Here is a 26,517-nt window from a genome sequence, read left to right as displayed (position 1 = left end):
AATTACAGAAATTTAAATACTAAAACGCCGTGCTTTCATTATGTTTTTAACCCCGAATGTCTTATTAGCAAGATGAGAGATGCATCCGTTAGTGCTATCCTAAAACAGAAATAACAGTCTCATTTTTAACAAACTTGCAGAAGTTGCTGTGAATCTTCGAGTTACAAAGGAGTGAAGCTTCTTCATTGCGTTGCATAACGCTAACAACTTGATCCATTAGCCCTAGAATTAAGATCACTTAGCATCTTGTGGATCCTTCGCTTCATTGTTTCCAACTCATAATCAGTAACTGCTGGTTTTTCCTTTACCAAACCTTGTATTTCTTCTGTATTCATGGAGTAAGCCTCAAAGAACTCTTTGTTCTCTTTCTCCAGCTCCTTCCACACTGCAATTATAAATTTTTCAACTCATCAATACATATTAAGCCTACCTTTCATACATTTCGCATGATACAAGCACCAGGGTGGCCCTGACTATAGGTGAAATAGTCTTTGCACATAGGACCCCATACACCCTGAAATTTTCAAGTAATCGTATGCATAAAAGCATGATATGCAGCATGTATGTACGATAAGGCTCCCTAAACTGATTTCGACTATGGTCTCCAAAATCTCAAATTGTCATACAAGCATGACACAACCTAATCACAATCCGAACAGCATCAATAATGTTTTGACAAAAACACAATAACGAGAAAAACAATATTAAGTCTGCTTTACCTGTGGAAGTAATGACTGGTAAGATGTTGGCATGTTTGGCGAGAGCTTCCATGCATTCTTCCTTGCTCATGTTAAACAATATGCACTCCTCTATCAAGTGTTGCACCTAACAACACACACACCATTTATAACTTGTACCGTCCTTCTGTCTCATTTGAATATAACAAAAAATACATGTCCAAAAACTCAAACAAACGGTAGCAAACACGAAAACGAAAGCACACGGAAGTGCAATAGATCAGTACATTAACTTACCATGCGGATGTATGAAGTAGCAGCAGCGGAAGATGAATCAGTCATGATAACGTTGTATTCTTGTTATATTTCGGTATGAAATAATAATATTTTTATCGTGTACGCTAAATGAATATGGTCTAGCAAAACAAGAAACAAAATGGTTCCTATAGCCTATAGGTCATGGGTAGGTTGATATATAGGCGGCATATAGGACGAATGAATAAAACGAGCAGGGATAGTGAAATAGCACCGACTACAGGTATCTGATTTTACGTAAATTAATAAAATATTATGACTTTTTTATTATTAAACTGGGGAGTGATCAGGTGATGTCATAATGATGGTGGGGCTTGAATTCCCACGTGGGCTTCTTCTTCTTATTGGATGGGAGGAGATATCAGATGGAGCCATTTTTCTTTTTATAATAAATTTATTTATTAAAAAACTACTCTATCTGCTCGTCCATTTTTATATACTTTTCTTTTTTGGATGTCGTATTTAATTTTATATATTTCAAAACTTATCAAAAATAATAAGAATTTAATAACATAAAAATTAATCAAATCTCCAACTCTCTCCCACTACACTCACTTTATTTATTAAATATTAATTGATACCACCATTTTACCCAACTTTATATTTTTCTTACTAAATTAAATTTTTTCTTTCTTTATCATCCCACTACTTTATCAAAAATAATGTTATTTTAATGTGTTTCTTGTCCTCCATGCCCAAAACATTTGTATATAAAGGACTGGGATGGAGAGAGTAATATTTTTTATTTGATTACAGTTATCCTTAAATATTAAATATTAATAAGTCGTTTGAATTTCTACATTTCAACCAAATTAACGGGAGTCATAGTGTGATTCTAATAGATTTTTATATTAAAATTTTATTTTTATTAACATTATCTAGGTTGAAATTTTATGATCCAAGCCTCTGTTATAGAAATCGACCGATTTTTCGCTTAAAAATCGGTCAAAAATATTTGTCCGATTTGACCGATTTCTGATAAATCACCGATTAATCATCTGATTTTTTAAAAATCGTCCGATAAATCGTAAATCGGTATCTCAACCGAATAGTTCCGATTTCTCAAATTTGATACAAGCAGGCAGTTAGGTACTAACTTCGGTTCTATAGTTACAAATTTCGATCTCGAATCTTTTAAGCCACCAGCCCAGGTATAGACTATAGAGTCACAGTGCCTGGGCACACTTGTTAGTCTCAACCATGTTCCGATCCAGGGTAGGAGTTTGAATCTGGAGAATAAATGAGAGACAAGTATTCAAATTCAGCACACAAACAGAGCAGTAAATAAGCTGAATCAAGCCGAACATTTAAGTATTTATGTTTCAATTCATTAAAAATTATTGGATTCAAACTTGAGCTCAAATTTTATCAAGTCTAAATTTTGTTCATATACTGACTTGTTAAGAAAAAAAATTATTTGCAAACATTTTCACGGATAACTCGCGAATATATTTTATGAACTATAATTTACGAGTAACTCATGAATATTATTCACAAACTCGTTGTCCAGATCCACAAAAATTTTATGAATTTCGCTCTGTCCTTTTTTTAAATAAACACAAAAATATCACATTAAAATTCTAAATACTTTACAAACATAATAAATAAATTTGAGTGTTTGACATTTGATTTGATTAAATTATACTGGTTCTATTTTAGTATTGACACACACACTGATTTGATTACCTGAACATTGAAACTTTACAAAGTAGTTCTATATCTAGTTATTTACTATATAGCAGCATGTATTACAATTTAAATTCTATAAGTATAAATAAATACAAATCAAATAAGAAATAATAAATTGATTAAATAAATTGGTAAATTAACATAGACAAATATATACAGAACTATTCACTAAGGGCAAATCCAACAGTGATCCAAAGTTACCCCAAATTCCATTACAAGTAGTGATCCAAATTTGGATCACTGCTATTCACTGATCCAAATTTGGATCACTTGATTTAATATAAAATAATGATTTTATTATTTGTAGTTTATGTGATTTTAAACTGATTTTTGATTATTTAATTATATAATTAATAACATAATATAATTAATAGTTAACAAAATTTATTTTTTAAATAAAAATTAAAATAATGAGAAAAAATAATTTTTTTAAAATTTAAAATAAAAAATAAAGAGACACATATTACACTTAGAGATACATTAATTGAGCATTTGTGGAAAGAATATACTAATTCAGAAAATCAGCGTGTTTATGTTATTTATTGCAATAAATGTGTTTTTCGTGAATTAAGTGCACAATTTTAATATTTTAATGTGTATTAATCTTTTTTTGATTTAATTAATTTATGAAATGTTATATAAATTGTTAATAATGATTAAATGATAAATTTAAGATAAAATTGCTTAATATGATATTTATATATTATTATATGTAAAAAGTAATTTGGATCAGATATTTGGATCACACTGTTGGAATTGATCAGAAATTTGGATTAGTTGGTGATCCAAATTTAAATTTTTGGATCACAACTGTTGGAGATGGCCTAATACATGATCGTGTGTGCGTGTTTATAAAACATATATACGAGTATGCATAACTAGTAGTTAATAAACACCAACATTTGGATAACATTTTAATATAACTTGTTGGCAATCTTTCATGTCGAATTATATTGTGTTGAAATTTTAGCTAAATCGGACCTTAAAATTATATTTATGTTTGATTCATTTATAAAATAAACCGAACTCGATCCAAACTTATTTGAACCGAACACCGAAAACTGTTAAATCGTATCGACTCGGCCGTATACACTAGTTAAAATTGCAGCTAGTCGTATTTAAAATAAAAGAGATGGGTAATGCGTGAGAAACTATTACTCCCTCTGTCCCGTTAGATTTCTATACGTTTACTATTTGCACGTATTTTGAGGTCTTTATAAAATATAGGTCTCTATAAAATATAGGTCCGTAATGTTTTTTTCAAAATTTTTTTTTTTGAATAAAAGTTTAAACATGAAACTTTTTTTCAGAATTTTTTTTTAAAAAAAAAATATTGTGGAATTATGTTTTAAATGAGCATTGAAAAACGTGCTGAAAAGTAACGTATAGAATTCAATGGGACAGAGGGAGTAAATTGCTTTAGCGTACTGCGTTCCTGTAGTTTTAATACTGGATAATACAACAGTTGAAAGTTCAGTGCGATTACAGCTAGTAATGGTGTAATCAGATGGAGAACGATTTGAGCGGTTTTTCAATGTACTACTCGTATTCTTTATTAAATTAAAAATTAGATAATGCTTTCAAATCCATCACGTGGCTTTGTATGACAGGAATAAATTGAGAATTTAACTCTGCATTCACCTGTAAAAATCGGGAATCGGAAAGATCGATCAAGCTACCGAATTAGAATTAATGGAAAATTGGAAAGTAATCGGAATAAAATTCAGATATATTATAATATTAAATTATATTTAATATATTATTATGATTATATTACTTATTTATTAACATATATATATATATATATTTATTATATCATAATTTCTAAATTTATTCATATTCAAATTAATATAGAATTTTAATTTTAATAAATAATTATATATACTCCGATAAAGGAAAATTCATAAAGATTAACTAGATTTCAAAAATCGAAACAATCAGATACTTTGCAGGGGATTAATTGGTTGAATCGGGAATTTTTAGAACACTGATATTTACCCATATTTAGCAGCATCCTAAGCAATAATAGAAGTATCGAATTACATAAAAACAAGAAAGAAATCACCAACAGGGTTATGTATTTTCCTTCAACTTATAGGCTATAGCTTAAGAAACTACCCAAAGCAGTAAAGCTGCATTCCACCAGTTTTAATGGGAGCTAGAAGAAGTTGAACCAAAATAAATTTAAAATATAAACGGATATAAAAGACGGGTCGCGACAGGCCCGCACTTTGGGATGCCGAGCAGCTATTATCACCCAGATCCACCAGACGATAAATTAAATTATAGAGTAGATGTTAGTGCATCACATCCCCCTGTCACTTATAAGACAGACCTCCCCCTTAATTGGTAATCAGCTGATTTTTACAATACATGTATTGACATGGAAAACAAGGAGCTCGAAAGCAATGAGAGCATGCTGGTTCTCCCACGGTGAGATTGAAATGTGGAAAACTTACACACAGAAATTTGTATTGTAAAATGTTGAGCTGTGCGTTGGAACGAGGAAAAAGCAAATTTATGCTCATCGTTCAGATGAGACTGCACTATATTTTTAAAATTCATGTGCTATTTCATTTCGGTGCAATAAAAACAAACACAATATCAAATTTACAGATTTAAACATGATCAAAGAACATAAAGATTTGAGAAAATTTTGGGGCCAGGAAAAACACAAGCAGCTATTAATCAACACCCACACGACACAAGCAGCAGAAACTAAAATGGAAATTAAAGAAAAACAGAGACAGATTATCAAGATTTAATTTCTTTTTCTTCTCATTAATGCATTATATAACCTTTTTTTCCCTTCAAACAATTTCACCACCGGATCATGGCAAGTTCATATAGGAAAGCCAAACCTTCTCATATCCCTAGTAAAGAAGGGGTGTTTTAAAGCTTCCCTTGCTGTAAGTCGCTCTGTTGGATCATATCGTAGTAGTCCTTGCAATAGATCAATTAAATCACCAGCGGAGTGGTCTACATGCTGCATGACAAGATTCTGCCAAAAAAACAGGTATGAACATGTGAATCAGATGAGCAAATTAGTACAAAAACGATCTAGCAAAAAATTTACAAATGTATAAACCATGAATGTAACAAATTGGCATATAAACTGTGTACATTAATTACCTGGAGACGTGGCAATTTCCAGACAGACCTCATACTTTCTCTTGAAGTAGCCCCCTCTGGCCAATCCAACCGTACACCTCTTCTGAAGTACTTGTCAGCACGACGACTGTATAAGTCTATGTGGTCAGCTGTCTGGTGAGATCCGAAAAATAAAATTAAAATTCAAAACCAACTGTAACTCACTCGGATCTGATAATCATATGTTGGGGCAGTGGTCCTAAAACCCTTTCCATCATTGCAAGATGTTCCAAGTTCTCGTGTGTTTGGAAAAGGGCCTCGCCCTGTATAGATATAAAGGTCAACACTTAATTGTAAGAGAAATTCAAATAGGACTCAAATTTGATACTTGACTAAGAATATGTTTAGGATAGAAATTGACGAAGATTGATATTTTTAAACCCTGAAGAACCTATAAGAATGACTATGATTTTAAACATTATTTAGTAACACAAAATGTAATACATCATCCATTACTAAAAAAAATACAACTCTAGTTCTAAACAGAAGATAATCAGAATAGCCAGGCAGGACTTAAGCGCTCAAAGTGAGGCCATTCAGTGAATATCTTGTTCACAAACAAGATTTTCCAATTAGAACTCTCCAAAACAAAGTGCAATTAAAAGATACATTAGAAGAATTGTCCAGTCAATTGACAGAAAACAAAGAGATGCAAGTAGCACATTAACACTTGACTTACAGAGCAAAGTTCAACAAGTATGCAGCCAACACTCCACATGTCACAAGGATAGTTCCACCCAAGACCTGCAAAGTAAAAAATATACAATATGGACTAAATTAAGACAGGATGCCTAGAATAAAATTAAGACTATCTGAACAAAACTGGCTTCCCGGTACACCCCAACTCCAGACTAGTGTTTACATAATTTAATGGAAGATCTTTACATATATTATTGTAATCATAAAATAATGTGCATCAATTAAAAGACACTTCCAAACGGTTGTAAACTTCAGTGGTATGATAAGAAACCAAATCGATGTACATCCAATAAGAGACTATCAATATTGTATCTCTACCGTAGTATCAGATCACACATCATGAGACTAACTCAAAAAAATCAAGTAAAGTCGTCGATAAGGATCTGAGCTAAAAGGACCTATAAGCGTTAACAGTTAAACATACTTGTAAAGACGAGGCAAGAAAACCCTGTACCGCCTAACCGCATAGACGGTTAGGCACCCGCCTAGACGGTTATTAGGCAGATTATACATTTCACTATATAAATTGGGTATATTTAATATATATATATATACACACACACATTTATATGTTATAAATGTATAGATTTAGCCATTACATACACTACCGAAGAGTAAATACTATGATTGCATATCAAAGTACATACATAAATGTTATACCCAATGATATATGTTATATGTTTGTAGTTTGCGCATATATAATACATATACATGCACGTATATATATATATGTCTGTCTGTATGTATGTATGTATCTAACAGATAAGAAGAAAAATAAGAATATTACTTAATAGATCGCTGCCAGGATGCTTGTTTGTGTCTTGCTTGCTGGTTAATTAGGGTTAAGTGTGACGGCTGTAGATAGTTAGTTAGTCGTGTTTATAATTGTTTAAACTTGAATATAGGTTCGCTCATATAAAAGGATACTGGGTTGGACTTGGTCAAAGATAGACTGGGCTAGCCCTTGTTAAAATAAGACGGACCTAGGCGGAATTCGACGTCATCTAGCCGCCTAGGCGCCCCTATGCATCGCCTATCCACTAAAAATGAAGACAGGTCGGACGCCTACCCATTTTTTACCGCCTAGTCGCCTAGGCGATGTCTTAACAACTATGCAGTTAAAACTTCTATAAGAGAGGAAAATGTCACAAGAGAAGAAAACTTGCCCAGAATAACTTCTGGCGCACGGTAATGACGTGTTGACACTATATAGTTATGATCTTGATGTTCAAATGTAGTACTCCCGAAGTCAATAAGCTTAATGGAGCTTGTCTTTGGTAGATTTTTGAAATAGGAACCTTCTCTAGGGCCTCGAGAAAGAAACTGTACAAGAGGAAAAAAATCATAATGTCAGGCGCAAGTAGTGCTTTTATGTACAAGCTCGCATAAGAATTTCCCCGACCTTAATAGCGTAGACACTGACTAAAAGACAAAAACTGCAAATAAATCTTGTAAGTTACTTATAGATCTAGTGTAAAAATTTTACTCCATATGTAACTGATTGAGTACCACAACTTTAATCTTATCAGTTGTAGACTTGTAGAATCATGAATACATGCATGTAACGAAGATGAACGCAATTAGATGGGCATTTAATTGAAAACAGATATCCTGCTAAAGAAGCAATACCTTGTGATCTGGAACTTTAATATATTCAGAGGAAACGAGAAGAATATTTTCTGGTTTCAGATCAGTGTGAATCAGTCGAAGATCATGCATAACTGCAGAGAGGGTAAAATGTGTATTAGTGACCATTATCATGAAATAAAACATAATTTTAACTCGTCGAGGTGTTATTAAAGCCATGTACGAGTAAATTTTATTTTAGCAGGTTGCAACTGACGTACAATTTACGCCCACAATTTAGTTTTTAAATAATAACACATATTCAAGATATAAACAACACTAAGTAAATTGGTTCAAGATATGTCTACACACATGCTACAGATTCCAAAAGTTGTCTGCCAAACTCCCGGACAAGATCAATAGGAAATGAACGGTAGCTGTTTTTCCGGAGAAAATCGTATAAGCTTGGCCCTAGCCTCTCAAAAACCTGTTAACACCATTTAAATCCATCCGCAAGTTTTTAACTTACAGAATATTGGGCCTACAAAATATTTTTGCCCTCCAAAATCAATCAAAAAGTGTGCATCAATAAACACTTACAATACATATATGATTACGATAGTCAAACCAATTCCGTATTTGCACACAACTGCAAGGAATGAAATCACTTATACCAAAAGTCACTTACAATCTACATTAAAATTGGAAGACCTATATAAATAAGACTCTTACCGTTGGCCACCAATATCATGCCTGCAAAGCTTTTGTAGAACATCTATTTCAATCAGAGCAGCTTCACGATACTTGTGTATTGACCGAACAATTTTTATTGCTACAATCTCTTTCTTTTCATTGTCCAAACATTCCAAAACTTTCCCAAAAGTCCCTGCAATATGTGTTGATCTTTTCAAATAAAGACGGATGCAGAGAAAAGTAAAACTTTGAGATGAGGCTAATCCATCCTAAACTGTTAAAATCAGTGTGAAGTAAACAACTAACCTTCACCCATCTTGCTCAGAATTCTGTCTGCAAGAAATGAGAGAAAGAGTGGTATATAATCAATATTAGTACATGAAGAAACGAAAAATAATATATAGAAAGGATCGCAGGTATTATGTCCACATAAGCACAACCTAACAGATAATTTTTCCTCACAACTCTGTCTAGACATATGAAAGTTAGGAATCTAAAGTGTTAAACTAAAAAGTCTTCATTCCATCATGGACTTGCCCGTTATTTTTAACATGTTTTACATTTTGATAAAACTTCTTTTTGCTGTTTGACATTATATGCCAACTTAAGTAATCTACCAACTAATTCCCCAAAACCACAGCAACCTTCAGTGGTTGACAAGACTTCACCTCTAATGTACTGCTACTTTTTACCACTGGGTCAATTTTCTCCCACATATTTTACAAATTAATAAAACTCAACAAGAGATATGCAATGTACTATAACATTGATGCTTATAAATATAGCTGCACTAAACACTTAGTATCTGCTTTTCCGAATATCATCGTTCTCTTGCTTCCAAGCAATTACACCTACCCAGCATCTTTGGCCTTTAGACTATTGTTAAGACATACTCACAAAAATTTACAAACTACAAATATTGACATAATGATCACTAAAAAAACAAAACAATTTCAGTAAGTAATTGAGTACTTACAACGAGGAGTCAAACTATCACCAACAGCGAAAACATAATGCCCATCTTTATCATCCGGTCTCCAAGGAGGGGATCCTCGAGGAGGCAAATCCTTGTAATATATAGAAGAGAAGGCATAATTCGGAATGCAACCATTTGCAAAGTCTTGTCCATTATGTAGTGCCGGAAACACCTGAATGACAATAGAATATAACAAGTTCAAAAACTTATATCCTCTGACAATCAATCTTAAAAACTAACCAGGAACAATTGCTCATCGAAGATAAACAAAAATATTTCTGCCTTGTAATCAATAACCATTTCAACTACAAAATATATTGCAAGGGGAAGCATTAAGACCAGATCAATAAGAAACTCAATAACTACATGTTACCACAAGAAACCCATAGATCGGGAAAATAGAAATCATCTATTTCATCACACCACATGTGACTATTTGATTTTCATGGAAAGGGCTTCCAGCAATTTTTCATTTATCATGCTGTAACTTCTCGACATATTCAACAAAACAAGAAAACATGTATCCTCTGCCAGTCAATCTAAACAACTAAACAGGAACAATTGCTTGTCGAAGATAATTACAACTACAAAATGTAAGGGGAAGCATTAGACCAAATCAATGAGACATTCAATACCTACATGTTCCAACAACATTCCCGTAGATCGGACATATAGAAATCATCTATTTCATCATACTACATGTGACTATACAATTCTCGTAGATAGCGCTTATAGCAATTCTTTCATTTACCATACTGTAACTTCTTGACATATTCAACAAAACACGAAAAAAATTGGGGAAAAAACTCTCTCTACAGTGTAGTTTATTACTCGATTCCAATTTTACTCTCCCCGAATAATAAACATCTACAAGTACCAGTACATCCATCAAACGAACATTACGACTATATAATCAATCGATAAAAATAACAACTAAACATAAATCAGCTGAGTACATAATTCTCAACTTATATTCCGAAAACATCTAACAATAAAACACCAATTCAAACACAAAAACATAAAAAAAACACAAATACCTAATTTTAAGACTAAAATACATAACAAAAACAAGAAATATACATACAAACTGAGATATAGATACAAACAAGATCTGAGACATAAAGAAACAACCTTTGGATAAGGAAGAGAAGGAGGAGGCATGTCCCATGTTAATCTCTGACGTTTCCTAGGACGATTGTCCATGTTATGAGGAAAATCTAACATTCTTTGTGTCTCCATTTATATATAACTATACATACAATTAGTTGATATTAAACATTTTAGATCAATTTGATTATGTGTATTAGGATGTAGCATGAAAATGATCAGATCTGGTAGATATTTTAAGAAGCAGCGTAGCGATGGAGATGAAAAATGTGTGTGTAACAGAGAGAGAGAGAGATGGGTTGGTTAAGCTAACCCTGGTTACTTTTTAACTTTAGGTTTTTTTTTTTTGCCTTAATTGTATTACAATGGACTCAACTTTATTTTTTGGGTGGTGCTAAATGCTGTTAAATTTTGATCAGTTACAAGAAATTACAATAACATCATTGTACCAATAAAATGTCTTAATCTAGTAATTAAATGTATTATGACTATCTGCTAGTATTAATGCTAATATATACGAGCTGTCGCCTGCTCGCAGATTCTCCGTTGACCACCAACTTTATTTCCCTGATAATTTTAATAATAATCTTATTCCAAATTGACTCTTAAAATATTGACTTAAAAAATGAAGTACACCTAAAAAAAATTAATACTCTAATAACTTGATATAAAAGTAGTTATGTAAAAAAAATATTTTAAAAAGAACTTCAATATATTATGATTTTAAGCCATAATATCTTTAAATAATATTAAATAAGTAATAATAGATTTTAACTAAGTAAAGAGTATGTTGACGCAATAAAAGTTCTAGAAAATGATAGATTTAATATTATACTTAACAATTGCATGCGAACTCATTGAGATTTACTACAATATTTGACCAAATATTCAGATGCCGAAAATCAGTTTTTTTAAAATCGGCCAACAAAAGTATTAAAAACATAACGGACAAAAAATATATTTTCGAGTTTAATAATCTCAAGTAAAAATAACTTATATTTTAGATGGTATTATATGTTAGGTATACTTGGGGATGTAATCGGGCCGAACCGAGCCGAGCTTAACAGTGTCATGCTCAGCTCAAACTCGATTAAAATAGTCCGGTCTCGAGCTCGACAGAATCTTTAATTTCAAGTTTGAAACTCAGCTCGTAAAAAGTTCGGTAGACTCGAGTTCGGCTCGAAGACTCAAATTAATTTTACTAAATATTAAAAAAACTAAAAATATGATCGGTTCGACTCGAGTTCGATTCGATAAAAATATATAATATATAAAAAATATTAATATTTATATAATATATATTTATAATAGAAAAGTTAAAATAATATACGCTCGATAAGACTCGCGAACCGTGAGCCGAGTAATTTGAAACTTGAGCTCAGCTCCGTTAAAAATTCGAAAAGTTCGAGCTCGATCTCGGTTCGATTATTTTCGAGCCGAATTCGTATTTTTTACTAGTCGAGCTCAAATAGTTCACAAACAATTTGGCTCGTTTATACCCCATATATACTTGCGTATATAAAATAAATATATGAATACTTGGAAATTAAAAAAAATTAATAAAACGTAGCCAAATTTGCCAAGTATATTATAAAAAATATTCGTATACATTTAATAAAAATTTAGTAATCATCTTTTTTTGTGCTTGAGAGTTAAAGAATATAATTTTAAAATATTTATGTCTATATTATAATAATTAGTGTGAAAAGGACTTACTTCAAGCATATATTCTGAATTTTATATAGGCATAAATTTTATTTAAATTAAAATATTATTATGTATTTTTTTATGTTTGTTACACATACTTTCTAAAATATTCTATGAAAATGCTAAAAAATTTAAAAGGAGCCAGTAAAAATTAAAAAATTTAAAAGGGGTTGCTATATTTATTTGTTCAACAGTGTGTCGTGGTTAGCATAATGCATTAATATCGCAAGACTTCCTATGATGCACAGAAAAAGAGTCAGGGCTAATATTGTAACTTCAGATTACTGCACGGAGGAAAAATTTACTGCATTTAGCAATAATGTATTTTTTTTGCACCAAAGTGACTGGTTATAAAAGTTGTCGATTTTTTATTCAAAAAAAAAAAAAAAAAAGTTGTCGATTTTTTAGCTGAACTAAATTATTTTTAGGAGTTAAATGCATTCCGTCTCGCTAGTATGACGTGTTAAATAATATTAACTCGTATTTAACCCGTGCTATATATTGACCGACAGTTTTAATCATTTTTTAAATATAAAACAATTATATTTATCATGTAATGAGACATAAAAATTACTTGCAAAATTGTCTCAAAGTGCCCAATATCCATATTTGGAGATCCGGTATACTATTTTTCAAAAAAAAAAAATTACTCACCGATGGTGCATAAAATATTTGTGTATTTTAATCTCGAGTACAAAGTGTCTAATAATATCTAATAATAATAATTGTGTTATCTCCCACACAATCAAAATAATAAATAATGAGATACGTAGGTGATAGGTCCATGCTTCTCGTGGGTACATGTTCATCGACCACGCCTGACATCAGAGATGCACAAAAAACTCGTCGAACCCGTTTTTTTTTAAATCAAGAAAGACCATGTCGAATTTCATTTATAATATTTAATCATACCGATTGGGTCAAATCGGGTCAGGTCAAGTATTTCAAAAAATATTAATAATAATTTCATTGAAAATAATGTACCTTTTTTACTTTTTTATTTTTCTTTGAATTTTATAAAAAAAAGTTTTCATTTGTAATTTTATTAAAAATTAAAACTTGTATCCAAGATTCTATTTAATATGATAAAAATTGGATAAAAGATCTGAATAAAATCTCGATTTTTGTTGGGTCGGACATGGTTGGGATTAAATATAGCTTTCATTTGATCGAGTGAGATTTTTATGAAATTTATGTTTTAATCTAGAGGAAAAAATGCTTGCTGCTAATAATTGTTTTTAAGATATTCATTTTCTTGTCTAACGGATTATGGGATCACAAGCTGCAGCTCTAGTTCTTTTTTCTCAATTTCCAGTTTATCATTCACTTTTGATAGTCTATTCATTTCTCAGTGGCAGCCACCATACTTGTGTGGATGTGAAACATTTCCATACTCATCTTTTCAACACTTTCCTTATGTTGTGAAGCATTCAAATCAGTGGTGGTTAGGATAGGTACCCCAAACTTTAATGGAGATGATTCTCCTTCCTCCAAGGTCATGGGAGCATAATTTCCATATTCCTCATTGTCATATTCATCATCCCAACTTTTTCCCTCAACAATATAAGCTTTTCCCAGTTAGTTCTTCAGAATTGTTTCATAATTAGCCTCGAGCTCCAAGTATGCCTTATCTTTCTTCACCCTTTTTGGTTTTCTGCAATTTTGTGACAAAATGGCCAAGTTCATCACAGTTATAGCACCTAACCTTGGAATTGTCCACATATCCTGATTTGTAGCCACCTTTTCCAGTTGTATTTGACTGAGTTTTGTCATTCCGGTTGCTATTGTAGGATAATTGACCTTTACCCTTGAAAAACTTGGGCTTTTTAACTCTTATGTTTGAAAGCTAAACTGGTCAATTTCATACAACTCATCAAGGGTGTAATATTTATCCTCTTTCAACTTCAAAATGACCTATTTTTGAAATGATTTGTTCTTCTGCTCAACAGGTTGTATAACTTGAGTCTGATGTTCAGTTTCATTTACAAATATTTTTTGATCATTAGTTATCAAGGCACTTGACACATCCGGAACATGTCCTTGACTCAGATTTAATGACTTTCTCTGCATCATCTCCAGCTTATAGGTTTTAAGAATACCGAATAAAATGTCCAAATTTATTCTCCCTAGATTGCTTTCTTCTCTTATTGGAGAGATCTTTTGTTCCAGATGGTTAAAAAGAGTGAGTAAGAATTTCAGATTGACCTCCTCGTCTTCATAGAACCTGTCATGCAGCTTTAAGTCAATTATCAATTTGTTAAACTTTTCAAAAACCTCAGTTATGCCTTCTTTAGGTTTAGCCATGAAACCCTCATATTGTGATATCAGAATGATTCTCTGGTTCGAGCTCACTTCCTTAGTACCTTCTCATATAATCTTTTTTTCTCCCATATTTGCTTGGCTGACTCACATTTAATAATATTGTTATACATGACATTATCAATAGATTCGATTATAATGAATTACAAGTTATTGTCAAGTGAAACTTTCTCTTTTTATGGTTCAGTATATGTAGATGGATCTTTAGAAGCATAGTGACCAAGAATGACTACATCACATTCAGTTGCTTCGGGTACCCTTATCATGGAAATGAAGGGTCCATGCTTAAGAATTTCAAGATATAGTGGATGAGCCATCATGATGAACAACATCTTCTCCTTCTTCCATAGAGTGTAGTTTACTTTGTCAAAGACAAGGATCTTGATACTGCTAAGTTTTTGTACACTCGTACTTTCAGGATCTAATCTGTTTACTTTCAGATTTTGTCCTGATACCACTTGTTATGTATGAAATGCACACAGAGGGAGGTGAATGTGTTTTCTTGATTTTACTTACTTAAAAACTATGTTTTAATGTTTTCAAGATAATCAAGCCGAATGTCTGGCTATTTGAACTCGACAGACTAAATAATTTTAATGATGATCAAATAAATATAAGACAGAAACACAATTATCAAAACTCACTTGATTTATATTAAAATTAAATTAGTTGTGCTACAAAGATGTGTTCTTGAAAATGTTAGAACACGGATACTTCTTGAGAGAATACAAGAATTATAGATCTATTTTTGTTACTCTAAAAAAGGACATGTGACATGTTTTATAGATCAACATGTATAGTTTACAGAACTTGCACTAAAATATACTAACATATTTTTTAAAGTTCTTTTGTCTATATCCATTTTAAGTGCAGCAAATCTACATATAATCTTCTAGGTTTGTGACCCTCCTTTGTCCAGTTCATCTTAGATTTTGATCTTGCACTCCTCAAACTGCATTTATAGACTTTCCATTTCAGTGATACAATAGTTCGTTGACTGATAATCTTAAAACTTCAAGTTGGTTGTATTATGTAATTTAAGCTATTTTCGGGATCTGCATCATTGTATAGAGATCTCTCACATCGACATGTAGAATGACTTATCGATATCTCCACTTCTCTACAAATGTTATGACTTGTCGATATCTCCAGTTCTGTAATATCCGGGAAAATTATGTGAATATTTTGTGTTAAATAAATAAACATAATGTGGTTATATAAATTAAAATGTTTATTGTTATGATACTACTTGTTTTAAAATGTTATTTGTGTTTCTGTGCGGTTTAGAATTTTTTTCGATTGATTAATATGTGTTTAAACTGCAATTATATGAATCGATTTGTAATCGGGACTCGTATTTTACTTGCGTCTTTATCGAGGTACTCATTTTACCTCGTTTTGTGTGTGTTTGAATGCATTTTATGTGTTTCCGGGATTTTCTGGTAATTTAGGGATTGTTTCTATGTTTCAAAAATCAATGGACCGGGACCCCACCGGGACTTCAAACCCCACAAGATCTGTGTTTTTATTTTTATAAAATTATTCGTATTTCAAATACCCAATATCTTTGCATTTTCGAATTATTCACAATTTTTGGGAAATTTTGACATTAATTTTGTACTTTATCATTTTTAAAATTATTCCCCGTAATTATTATTTTTGGGATCTAATTATTATAATTAGGGAGTAAAAACTATTAGATATATTTTTGATGTCATGACTAATATGATTTGTGTTTAGTTTTTCAGATCTTACTTAACAGGACAAATCAATACTTAACTGAAAATCAGTACTTATACTGAAGTCAGAACTTAAGATATCAAAACTTAAGTTGTCAGAACTTAAGTTATCATGAGATATTTATCAAGAGATAATATTAGGACTTAAGGAGACTTTCAGATAAGGGAGGCGGCTGATTGAAGAAAAGAAGATCGAGACAAACATAAGAAGAGATATGCATGGAGAAGAATTCTATGAAGAATATAATACTTGGAAGAGAAGATAACTGATTGATATATATTAGGAAGCATAATCATATTCGATATCAATTAGAAGATTATCTTGTAATTGTGTAGTATATAAACACAGACATAGGGTTTACACTATATGTGTTATTTTTAATCGAGAATATTATTTATTGTAACCCTCGCAGCTCTCGTGATAATTTGTTCATCACTGAGAGAGAACAGTTCTTTGTAACCAAATTTATTGTGTTGAATAAAATATGTGTTATGTTACTTGAGTTCTTATATTCGATTTGAGTGTAGTAAACATTGTATTCAACCCCCTTCTACAGTGTGTGTGACCTAACAAGTGGTATCAGAGCAATCTGTTAACATACATACAGTAAAGATCCAAAAACAATCATGTCTGAAGAAACACAAACTCCAACCAAGCCCACTAAAACTGAAGAAACTCCAAAGACTCAAATCCATAATCGATATGAGACTATTAGGATTCCCATACTGAAACCTTCTGAGTATCTCAAATGGAAGGTGAGGATGTCTATGTTTCTGGAAGCTACAGATCCAGAATACCTTGACAGAATCAATGAAGGACCACGTAAGCCAACCAAGCTCTCTGTTGTAGTTGCAGATCAGCTAGCACAGACTGTACCAAAGGAGAAAAGTGAATATATAGCTGAAGATTTCTCATCTATTGCAAAGGATGCAAAGGTAAGACATTTGCTGCATAGTTCCATTGATAATGTCATGTCAAACAGGGTAATTAACTGCAAGACTGCAAAGGAGATATGGGATGCCAGGGAACTGATTCAATTAAGAAGAATAGGAGGACTATACTCACTCAAGAGTATGAGCACTTTGACTCAAAACCTGATGAGTCATTAACTGGTTTATATGACAGATGTGTCAAACTCTTGAATGATCTGTCACTGGTGGATAAGGAATATGATCTTGAAGATACTAATCTTAAATTCCTTTTAGCTCTTCCTAAAAGTTGGGATTTGAAGGCAACTACTATAAGAGACAACTATACTCTTGATAAAACTACTATTGATGAAATTTATGGTATGATCAAAACTCATGAACTTGAGATGGATCAAAGAAGCAAGAGACATGGGAGAAAATCAAGAATAATTGCTCTTAAGGCTGAGGAGGAATCCCCTAAAGTGGCTGTCTAAAAGAAAGGCTCTCATCACAAAGTCTGATACCGAGTCATCAAGTCCTGATAGTGTTGAGGATTCAGAAACTGAAAGTCTATCTGATATGGACCCTAATGAAGAGATGATGAAGCTGTGGCTCTTATGGTGAAATGAATCACAAAGATTGCATACAGGAAATTCAGAAGGGGAAAGAAATTTTCCAGGAAAGGTGCAAGTTCTGATAAGAAAGGTTTCAGAAAATCTGAAGGCAAAGGAGGAAAGTCTGACATAGGAGATTACTCAAATGTCAAATGCTATAACCGTGGTGAGAAAGGCCACATATCTCCTGATTGCAAGAAAGTGAAGAGTGACAAAAGTAAGGCTCTTATCACAAAGAAGAAAAGCCGGACATACACTTCAAATTCTGAAAGTGAGGTGAACTATGCCTTGATGGCAAATGCTGATAGCAGTTCTGATGCTGCTGAGTTAAAGGTACCTCAAACAACTTATGCTTTTCATACTGATGATATTACTGAGTTGAGAAGATATCTTAAACCATGTTCATTAGTTATAGAGATCAAACTTTAACATGTGAAAGATTAACTTCTGAAAATCTTGCTTATAAAAAAAGGAATGATTATTTAGAAAAAGAGTTAGTTATGTTCCATCAAACTCAGAAAGATAGAGATGATGCTTTCTATGTTAGAGATGAAGTGCTTAAAATGAATGAATCTCTAAAAACTGAGTTAGAAAAGAAAAGAGAGATTATCAGGACTTTGACTAACTCTGGCAGAACAACTCAGAATCTGTTAAGTAGTGGAAATTGGAAAGAGGGCTTAGGTTATGGAGATTATAAGAATAATAAAGGAAGTGTAGAAATTGAGCCTATAGTTGTTAAACAAAAGCCAAAGTTAAATCATGTTAAGTTTGTAGCTAAATCTGTAAAGTCTGATTCTGAAAAGATGAAAGATACTGAGACAGAAGTTAAGGCAAACTCAACTTCTGACAAATTGAAACAAGATAATACAATTGAAGTTAACATAGGCTTAATGACAAAGAAGCAGCTTAAACATAAGCTGAAAGATGTTAAGAATGTAAACAAGGTAAAGCCACCTAGGAAAAATAGGAATGGAAAGGTAGGTGTGAATAAAAGCAATGATTATAAGCATGTTCCTAATGCTCCTAGAAAGAAATGTTATAATTGTGGAAATTCTAACCATCTGGCTTCTTTTTGCAGGAAGAATAAGAACATAAACTCCTTACCTTCAAAATCAGAAGTTAAGAGTCAGTCTGTTAGATATAGGCCACAAAATCCTTGTTTTCATTATGGTAGTTTATGGCATTCCATTTATAATTGTAAGGAATATCATAGTTTGTACTATGATTATTATCAAATAAAACCTTCTTTAAAGAAAGTTATCATTATTCCTTCTAGTGTAAGTTCTGATGCAAAGTCTGATATTATAAATTCTGATAAGAAAACTGTAAACATAAACTCTGATGTTAAATCCGCTGCAAATGTTAACAAACTTAATAAGGCCAAAGGATCCAAGCAAGTCTGGGTCCTTAAAACTAATCATTAGTGGTCTTTGTGATTGCAGGGCAACAGGAAAAACATCATAGTTCTGGACAGTGGATGTTCAGGACATATGACTGGAAATAAAGCCCTGCTATCAGACTTTGTGGAGAAAGCTGACCCAGGTGTTTCTTATGGAGATGGCAACACGGAAAAAAGTCTGGGATATGGCAATATCAATATTGGGAATGTCATCATTGAAAAAATAGCTCTAATCTCAGGACTTAAACACAATTTGCTGAGTGTTAGTCAAATCTATGACAGATGTTATCATGTGGATTTCTTTGAAGAACACTGTGAAGTTGTAAGCAAATCTATAGGCAAAGTTGTTTTGAAAGGATACATGCATGGTAACATTTATGAAGCCAAGCTTTCAACAAGTACTGATGGTTCTGCAATCTGTCTGTTAAGTAGAGCATCAACTGAAGAAAGCTGGAATTGGCACAAGAAACTCTCTCATTTAAATTTCAACAATATAAATGAACTAGTCATGAAAGATCTTGTGAGAGGACTGCCAAAATCAGTATTTGCTCCTGATGGCCTTTGTGATTCATGTCAAAAGGCAAAATAAAGAAAATCTTCATTCAAGAGCAAGACTGAATCTTCAATTCTTGAGCCTTATCACCTACTACATATTGATCTATTTGGTCCAGTGAATGTCATGTCTATTGCAAAGAAGAAATATGTTATGGTCATAGTGGATGAGTTCACCAGATACACATTGGTGTATTTCTTACACACAAAAAGTGAAACTACATCTATCTTGATTGATCATGTCAAACAACTGGATAAATTGGTTAAAGACTCTGTGAAAATCATAAGAAGTGATAATGGCACTGAGTTCAAGAATTTAATTATGGAAGAGTTCTGCAAAGTCCATGGAATAAAGCAGGAATTCTCTGCTCCTGGAACTCCACAGCAAAATGGAGTTATTGAAAGAAAGAATAGAACTCTTACTGAAGCTGCACGAACTATGCTTGATGAAGCAAAGTTACCAACCTATTTTTGGGCTGAAGCTATGCAGACTGTTTGTTTTACTCAGAATGCAACACTTATCAACAAGCATGGAAAGACACCATATAAGATGGTGAAGAAAAAGAATCCAAATCTGAAGTATTTTCATGTATTTTGATGCAAGTATTTTGTTCTTAAAACTCATCCTGAACAGTTATCCAAATTTGATCTAAAAGCTGATGAAGGAATTTTTGTTGGATATCCACTTTCCACAAAAGCCTTCAAAGTCTATAATTTAAGAACAAGGGTTGTCATGGAATCTATCAATGTCTCTTTTGATGATAAGAAGATTACTGGACTCGAAGATTTCAATGATCATGATCAGCTGAGATTTGAGAATGAAGTTTTAAATTCTGATTCTCTAAATCCTGACAGTCTAAATACTGATACTACAAATTCTGATGGATTAAACTCTGATGTCATTGAAATTGTGGTAACTACGCCAAAGGAAAATGCACATGTGCAGGGGGGCATATTGAAGATTCAACCACATCTCAAGAAGCATCAAAATCTAGAACAGGCTCATCAAGTTCTGATTCATCAAGTTCTGATGGGTCAAGTTCTGTTAATTCTGAAAACTCAAATTCTGAAGGATCCAACTCAGAGAGCATAATTTTAGGGGGAACATCAGAAAATGTTGATGGAGACAGCATGGATCATGGGGGAGCATCCAGTTCTAGAGATAACCTTCCATCTGCAAGGAAGTGGACAAAAGCACATACACCTGACTTGATTATTGGAAATCCCGATGCAGGTGTCAGAACTAGAACAACTACATCAAATGAATGTTTCTATCACTCTTTTCTTTCTCAGGCTGAACCAAAAAAAGTGGAAGAAACTCTTCAAGATGCTGATTGGGTGCAAGCAATGCAGGAAGAGCTAAATGAATTTGAAAGAAACAAAGTCTGGACCCTAGTGCCAATACCAAAGCACAGATCAGTTGTTGGTACAAAATGGGTGTTCAGAAACAAATCTGATAGTGATGGCATAATTACAAGGAATAAATCAAGGCTGGTTGCAAAAGGATATTCTCAATATGAGGGAATTGATTATGATGAAATATTTGCACCAGTTGCTAGATTGGAAGCCATAAGGATATTTTTGGCTTATGCTGCTCACAAAAAGTTTAAAGTCTTTCAAATGGATGTAAAAAGTGCTTTTCTTAATGGAGAATTGGAAGAAGAAGTATATGTTGAACAACCTCCAGGTTTTGTAGATTCAAAATTTCCTCATCATGTCTACAGACTTGATAAAGCACTTTATGGCCTTAAGCAAGCTCCAAGAGCATGGTATGAGATATTAGCTCAGTTTCTTCTGGAAAGTGGATTTAACAGAGGGACCATTGACAAAACATTGTTTTATCTCAACCATGGAAAGGACTTACTTTTGGTGCAGATATATGTTGATGATATCATTTTTGGCTCTACAAATGACAGACTTTGTAAGAAGTTTGCCAAGCTGATGCAGTCAAGATATCAAATGAGTATGATGGGAGAACTTAGCTATTTTCTGGGCCTTCAAGTCAAGCAGAATGAAGAAGAAACTTGTATTTGTCAATCTAAGTACACCATAAATTTGTTGAAGAAGTTTGGAATGCAAGATTGTTCTAGTGCATCCACTCATATGGCCACTGCAACAAAATTGGATAAGGATACTGGTACATCAGTAGATATTACTGATTACAGAGGTATGATTGGCTCACTACTCTTTCTAACTGTAAGTAGACCTGATATCATGTATGCTACCTGTCTTTGTGCAAGATTTTAAGCAGATCCAAGAGAACCTCACTTAACAGTTGTGAAAAGAATTTTCAAGTACCTTAAGGGTACAACTGATCTGGGATTGTGGTATCCTAGAGAATCAGACTTTAAGCTAATAGGTTACTCAGATGCAGATTTTGCAGGATGCGAAATTGACAGGAAAAGCACAAGTGGAAGCTTCCAATTTCTTGGAGGCAGATTGGTTTCTTGGTTTAGCAAGATACAAAAGTCAATTTCCACATCAACTGCAGAAGCATAATACATTACTGCAGGAAGCTGTTGTGCACAGATTCTTTGGATGAAGAATCAATTACTGGATTATGGGTTAACATATTCTAAAATCCCGATTTACTGTGATAATCAAAGTGCTATTGCTATGACAGGTAATCCAGTTCAACACTCAATGACAAAGCACATCAGCATAAGGTACCACTTCATAAGGGAACATGTGGATGAAAGTACAGTGGAATTGCATTTTGTTCCAACAGATCAACAACTAGCAGATATCTTCACAAAACCACTGTGTGAAGCTACTTTTATAAGATTAGTAAATGAACTTGGAATGGTTTCAGGTTCTTTCTCTAAATCTGCTTAGTTTATGTTCTGATACATCAAACTTTATGATCAGTATTTACATATATTACTATCTTTGTATATTCTATGCTTAAATTGAAATTTTCCAAGTGCTGATTGTTATCTGATGTGAATTTCTAAACTCTAATAGTGATATGAATGTTTCTGTGACTATTCAATTCAATGAGGATAACTGTGCTAGATGATGACCTAGTAGTCTTTAAATATACTAAAGATCCCATATTTGAAGTAATTGTTTATGTGGAAATCTTTTGACACAAGCAAATTCTGATACTGAGCTTAGTTATGTTTACTTTGTGTATCTTATTACTAAGTCAAAAACTAGAATAGTGCTTCTTATCTGTTAAATTCTGATGTTTGAAATCTTATGAATGTACTAAGTGCTGATAAGCCTCACTTATAAAAAGAAAAAGAAAAAGAAAAGAAATAAATATCAAGTACTCCTTTGAGATCTAGAGAAAAATATATGTGGAAGGGAAGACCCAAGTGCGTTGCTGGTATTAAGTAATATGCATTAGAAAAGCAAAATAAATTTTTCTTGGTGACTTTTCACATTCTCTGATTACTGGAGAAATACTCTGATAATAGCATAAATCCTTATAAGCAATCATGACTCACTTACACTGAGAAGTCACTACAAAATGGAATTTCAAAAGGTGCATAAAATGAGCACAAAACAGTTGAGGTGGACTCATGCATGAACTCATTCTACAGTAGATTTCAGAATAGTGACAGATTGAGCAAAGTTCTTAGTTATGCCTTATTTCTAAGATGTACTGAAGTGAATCAGACTTTACTCTTTGTCTGATATTTAGCTTATTGCACATACATACACTCCATATGAATGATGAAAATTACTGTGGTGATAAATGTTGTTTTAGATGAACAGTTTAATTGTCAGTTGCATAAATTCTGAGGACAAGTTTTGATGGAAGTTATGATGATTAAGTTCTGATGAAACCAAATCAGTTTTTCTGTGAAGAATTACAGGAATAAACATTCACTTTTCGAGTTAAGAAGCCATATTCTGATGACTTTTAAATTCTGATAATAATAATCAAGTTCTGATGCTAACGTGGCAGTATTTATTTACTTGATTTATTTTTAAGTCATACTTGAACGGTTATATTTTTCAGAATATTGGTTTATGTGAGATAAAGCAGTAATAATCATTTATTTAGTGGGAACAGTTTTTTTTTAAAAAAAACTGAACGTGCAATGTAATCATTACTTATTTACCGTGCCTATTAACTTTTGCCTTAACTGCTGCATGGCTGACAGGTGTAAAGGTCTGTTCCACTTCTCATTAACTGTTGTCACGTGGGGTGTCTAAGTAAAAGAGATAAAAGATTTTCAAATCTTTTATTTTCATTTTTATTCTACTTACTCTCTCTCTTTTCTTATTCTCTCACATTTTCTAACGATTTTCTATACAGACATTTCATCAAACACTTTTCAGGCAAACAAATTTCTCACTTACTTCTGATGGCGCCCAAGGATTTAATTGTTGATGGAGCCAAGTTTGTACCAAATAACTATGTTGTAATCTTGAATAAGGCCGAAGCTCCATCAGATCTGCACTTTGTGCAAGATTTATTAGCTACTAGTGAAATTGGGTATGCTTTGACCCAACCTCAAACTATTCCAAGCCAACAAGTGCTGACATTTTGGCGTACTGGGCTTTTTGATAATGGTGGTGCTCATGGGACTCCAAGCATCGTATTTACAGCAAATGATGTTGAGCATGTTGTTACTTGATGAGGATCAAGGAATGAATATGTTAATTTGGATTTGGTTATGTGTGCTCGTGGTGATGTTCAATTGGAGAGGATGCAAACATGAGTTATGCAGCTTACTTGGACAACAAGGAATAAAGGAGCGATGCATGAAGTTGGACAAGTAGCTGATTATTATATAATTATTAATTCGAATTTTGCTTGCAAGTTTTTACCTTTCACTTGAAAGGGTTTTTCTTGTTTTAAGCACTTAGGATTTTATTTTCCTATTTGGATTTGGTTTTTGTCTTTTTTTCTATTCGGATTTGGTTTTTAAATTTGTTTCCTAGAAGAATTCAGATATTGGCTAATTCAAGCTGATATTGAATTTCTCTCGAAATCCTATTGGGTTTGGGTTATTGTCTAACCCTATAAATACCCTTCTAATGTAATCTTTTAAGAGAGACAATGGATGATATAAAACTTTTGTTTTGAGATAAACTATGAGTAGTTTTTCTTCCCTCTAAACTTCAATTACTGGATTGTTTTGAAGGTTAGATTCGAATTACTTAGTTTCTGGATTGATCTAAGCAATTTGAGATTCAAAGTTCACGTTTCTGGATTGATCGTGTTCTTTTGAAATATCCTCTTCTTCTCTTATCCCTTTTCTTCTTCTTCTTTCTTTATTTGTGGAGAGATCCACATCATTACTCCTGAAGCAGTTCGTAAAGCTCTCCACTTACCTGAAGGTTGTACATTCTCAACTGTGGAGGATCCTGTTTTACAGCAGCTTATGGCCAGTCTGGGCTATGAGAAAAGTTTGGGAAAGCTAGGTCAACTAAAAAGATCTAATATCAGAAAGGAATGGAGCTTTTTCTTTGATTGTATCACCAAGGCATTCGCCAATAAATGTTCCAACTTTGATGATATTCCCATCATGAGTCAGCAAATCGGGTATGCCCTTATCCATCAAACTCATTTTGATTTTGCAAATATTGTGCTAGGTTTCATAGGGGATAGGATGACAGAGGATAGGAATGTAGTATACTTTGCTAGATTTTATCAGCTTATATATACTTTCTGTTGTGCTGATGAACCCAAACCTGTAAGTGATTTAATTCCACCCTTTAAGCTTGCAAAAAGGGCTTTTAATGATTTGTTAAAGGCTGGTAATAAGAAACAAGAGCTGAGACCTTTACAGATACCTCAGTCTATAAAACAAATCTTAGTAAATGCTGATCCCAAATATATACATCTGTCTATCCTGATGTCCAACCCACCAACTCATCACAACCAACCCAATCTCCATCCGCACCTACCACAACTATACAAACACCTCAAACTTCTCAACCTCAACCAACTCAACCATCTATCAGGACATATTACAAACCAACACAGTCATCTCAACCTCAACCTTCAGCACATCCAGTGAAGCCTTCATCTTCCAAACCCAAGAGGACAAAGACTGTACCTCAGTCTCAGCAGAAGAGAAGGAGAATTATTCTGGGAGATGAGTCAGATAATGAGGAACAGGTTCCTAGATCAGAACCTGTTGTTGTACAAGCTGAGAAGATCTCTTCTCAGAAAGATACTGAAACTGGGAGTTCTAGGCCCCTCAAAAGGCTTAGAAAGATAAATTATGATGATAAAGCTCCCACAGTGTCTCCTCCTTGAAGAAAGTGAAGAAAAAAAGAGCTCACAGGGACACAGTTGAGTCAGATTCAAAAGATGATGAAGTAGTAGCTAAGAAAGGGGGTCAGGAATCTCTGATCCCAACAGAACCAATTGTGATTAAATCTCTTCCTTCTGTACAACCAGAATTTGCTGAAGCCACTGAATCTACACCACCACTGTCGC

General features: G+C 32.9%; 2 protein-coding genes across 2 annotated transcripts; both read right to left on the bottom strand.

Moving 5' to 3' along the window:
- Positions 1-4: 4 nt before the first annotated feature.
- On the bottom strand, positions 5-1,317 carry LOC141706424 (uncharacterized). The gene is made up of 3 exons (XM_074509184.1): positions 975-1,317; positions 720-825; positions 5-385 (listed from the first exon to the last, which is right to left on the bottom strand). The coding sequence occupies exons 1-3, from the start codon at positions 1,017-1,019 to the stop codon at positions 201-203; spliced, it is 336 nt and encodes a 111-aa protein (XP_074365285.1). The 5' UTR covers positions 1,020-1,317; the 3' UTR covers positions 5-200.
- Positions 1,318-5,217: 3,900 nt separating this feature from the next.
- On the bottom strand, positions 5,218-11,205 carry LOC141708832 (serine/threonine-protein kinase AFC1). Its single transcript, XM_074512641.1, has 12 exons — positions 10,897-11,205; positions 9,766-9,937; positions 9,096-9,122; positions 8,829-8,982; positions 8,697-8,745; positions 8,469-8,583; positions 8,160-8,251; positions 7,697-7,853; positions 6,511-6,575; positions 5,997-6,094; positions 5,814-5,919; positions 5,218-5,682 (listed from the first exon to the last, which is right to left on the bottom strand). Exons 1-12 carry the CDS (start codon positions 11,002-11,004, stop codon positions 5,524-5,526), a joined length of 1,302 nt encoding a protein of 433 aa, XP_074368742.1. The 5' UTR covers positions 11,005-11,205; the 3' UTR covers positions 5,218-5,523.
- Between the last annotated feature and the right edge of the window lie 15,312 nt (positions 11,206-26,517).

Source organism: Apium graveolens, chromosome 2 (assembly GCF_009905375.1).
Source record: "Apium graveolens cultivar Ventura chromosome 2, ASM990537v1, whole genome shotgun sequence".
NCBI lineage: Eukaryota > Viridiplantae > Streptophyta > Magnoliopsida > Apiales > Apiaceae > Apium > Apium graveolens.
The sequence above is the reverse complement of the archived record's forward strand: the minus strand, read 5'-3'. Positions and strand labels throughout refer to the sequence as shown.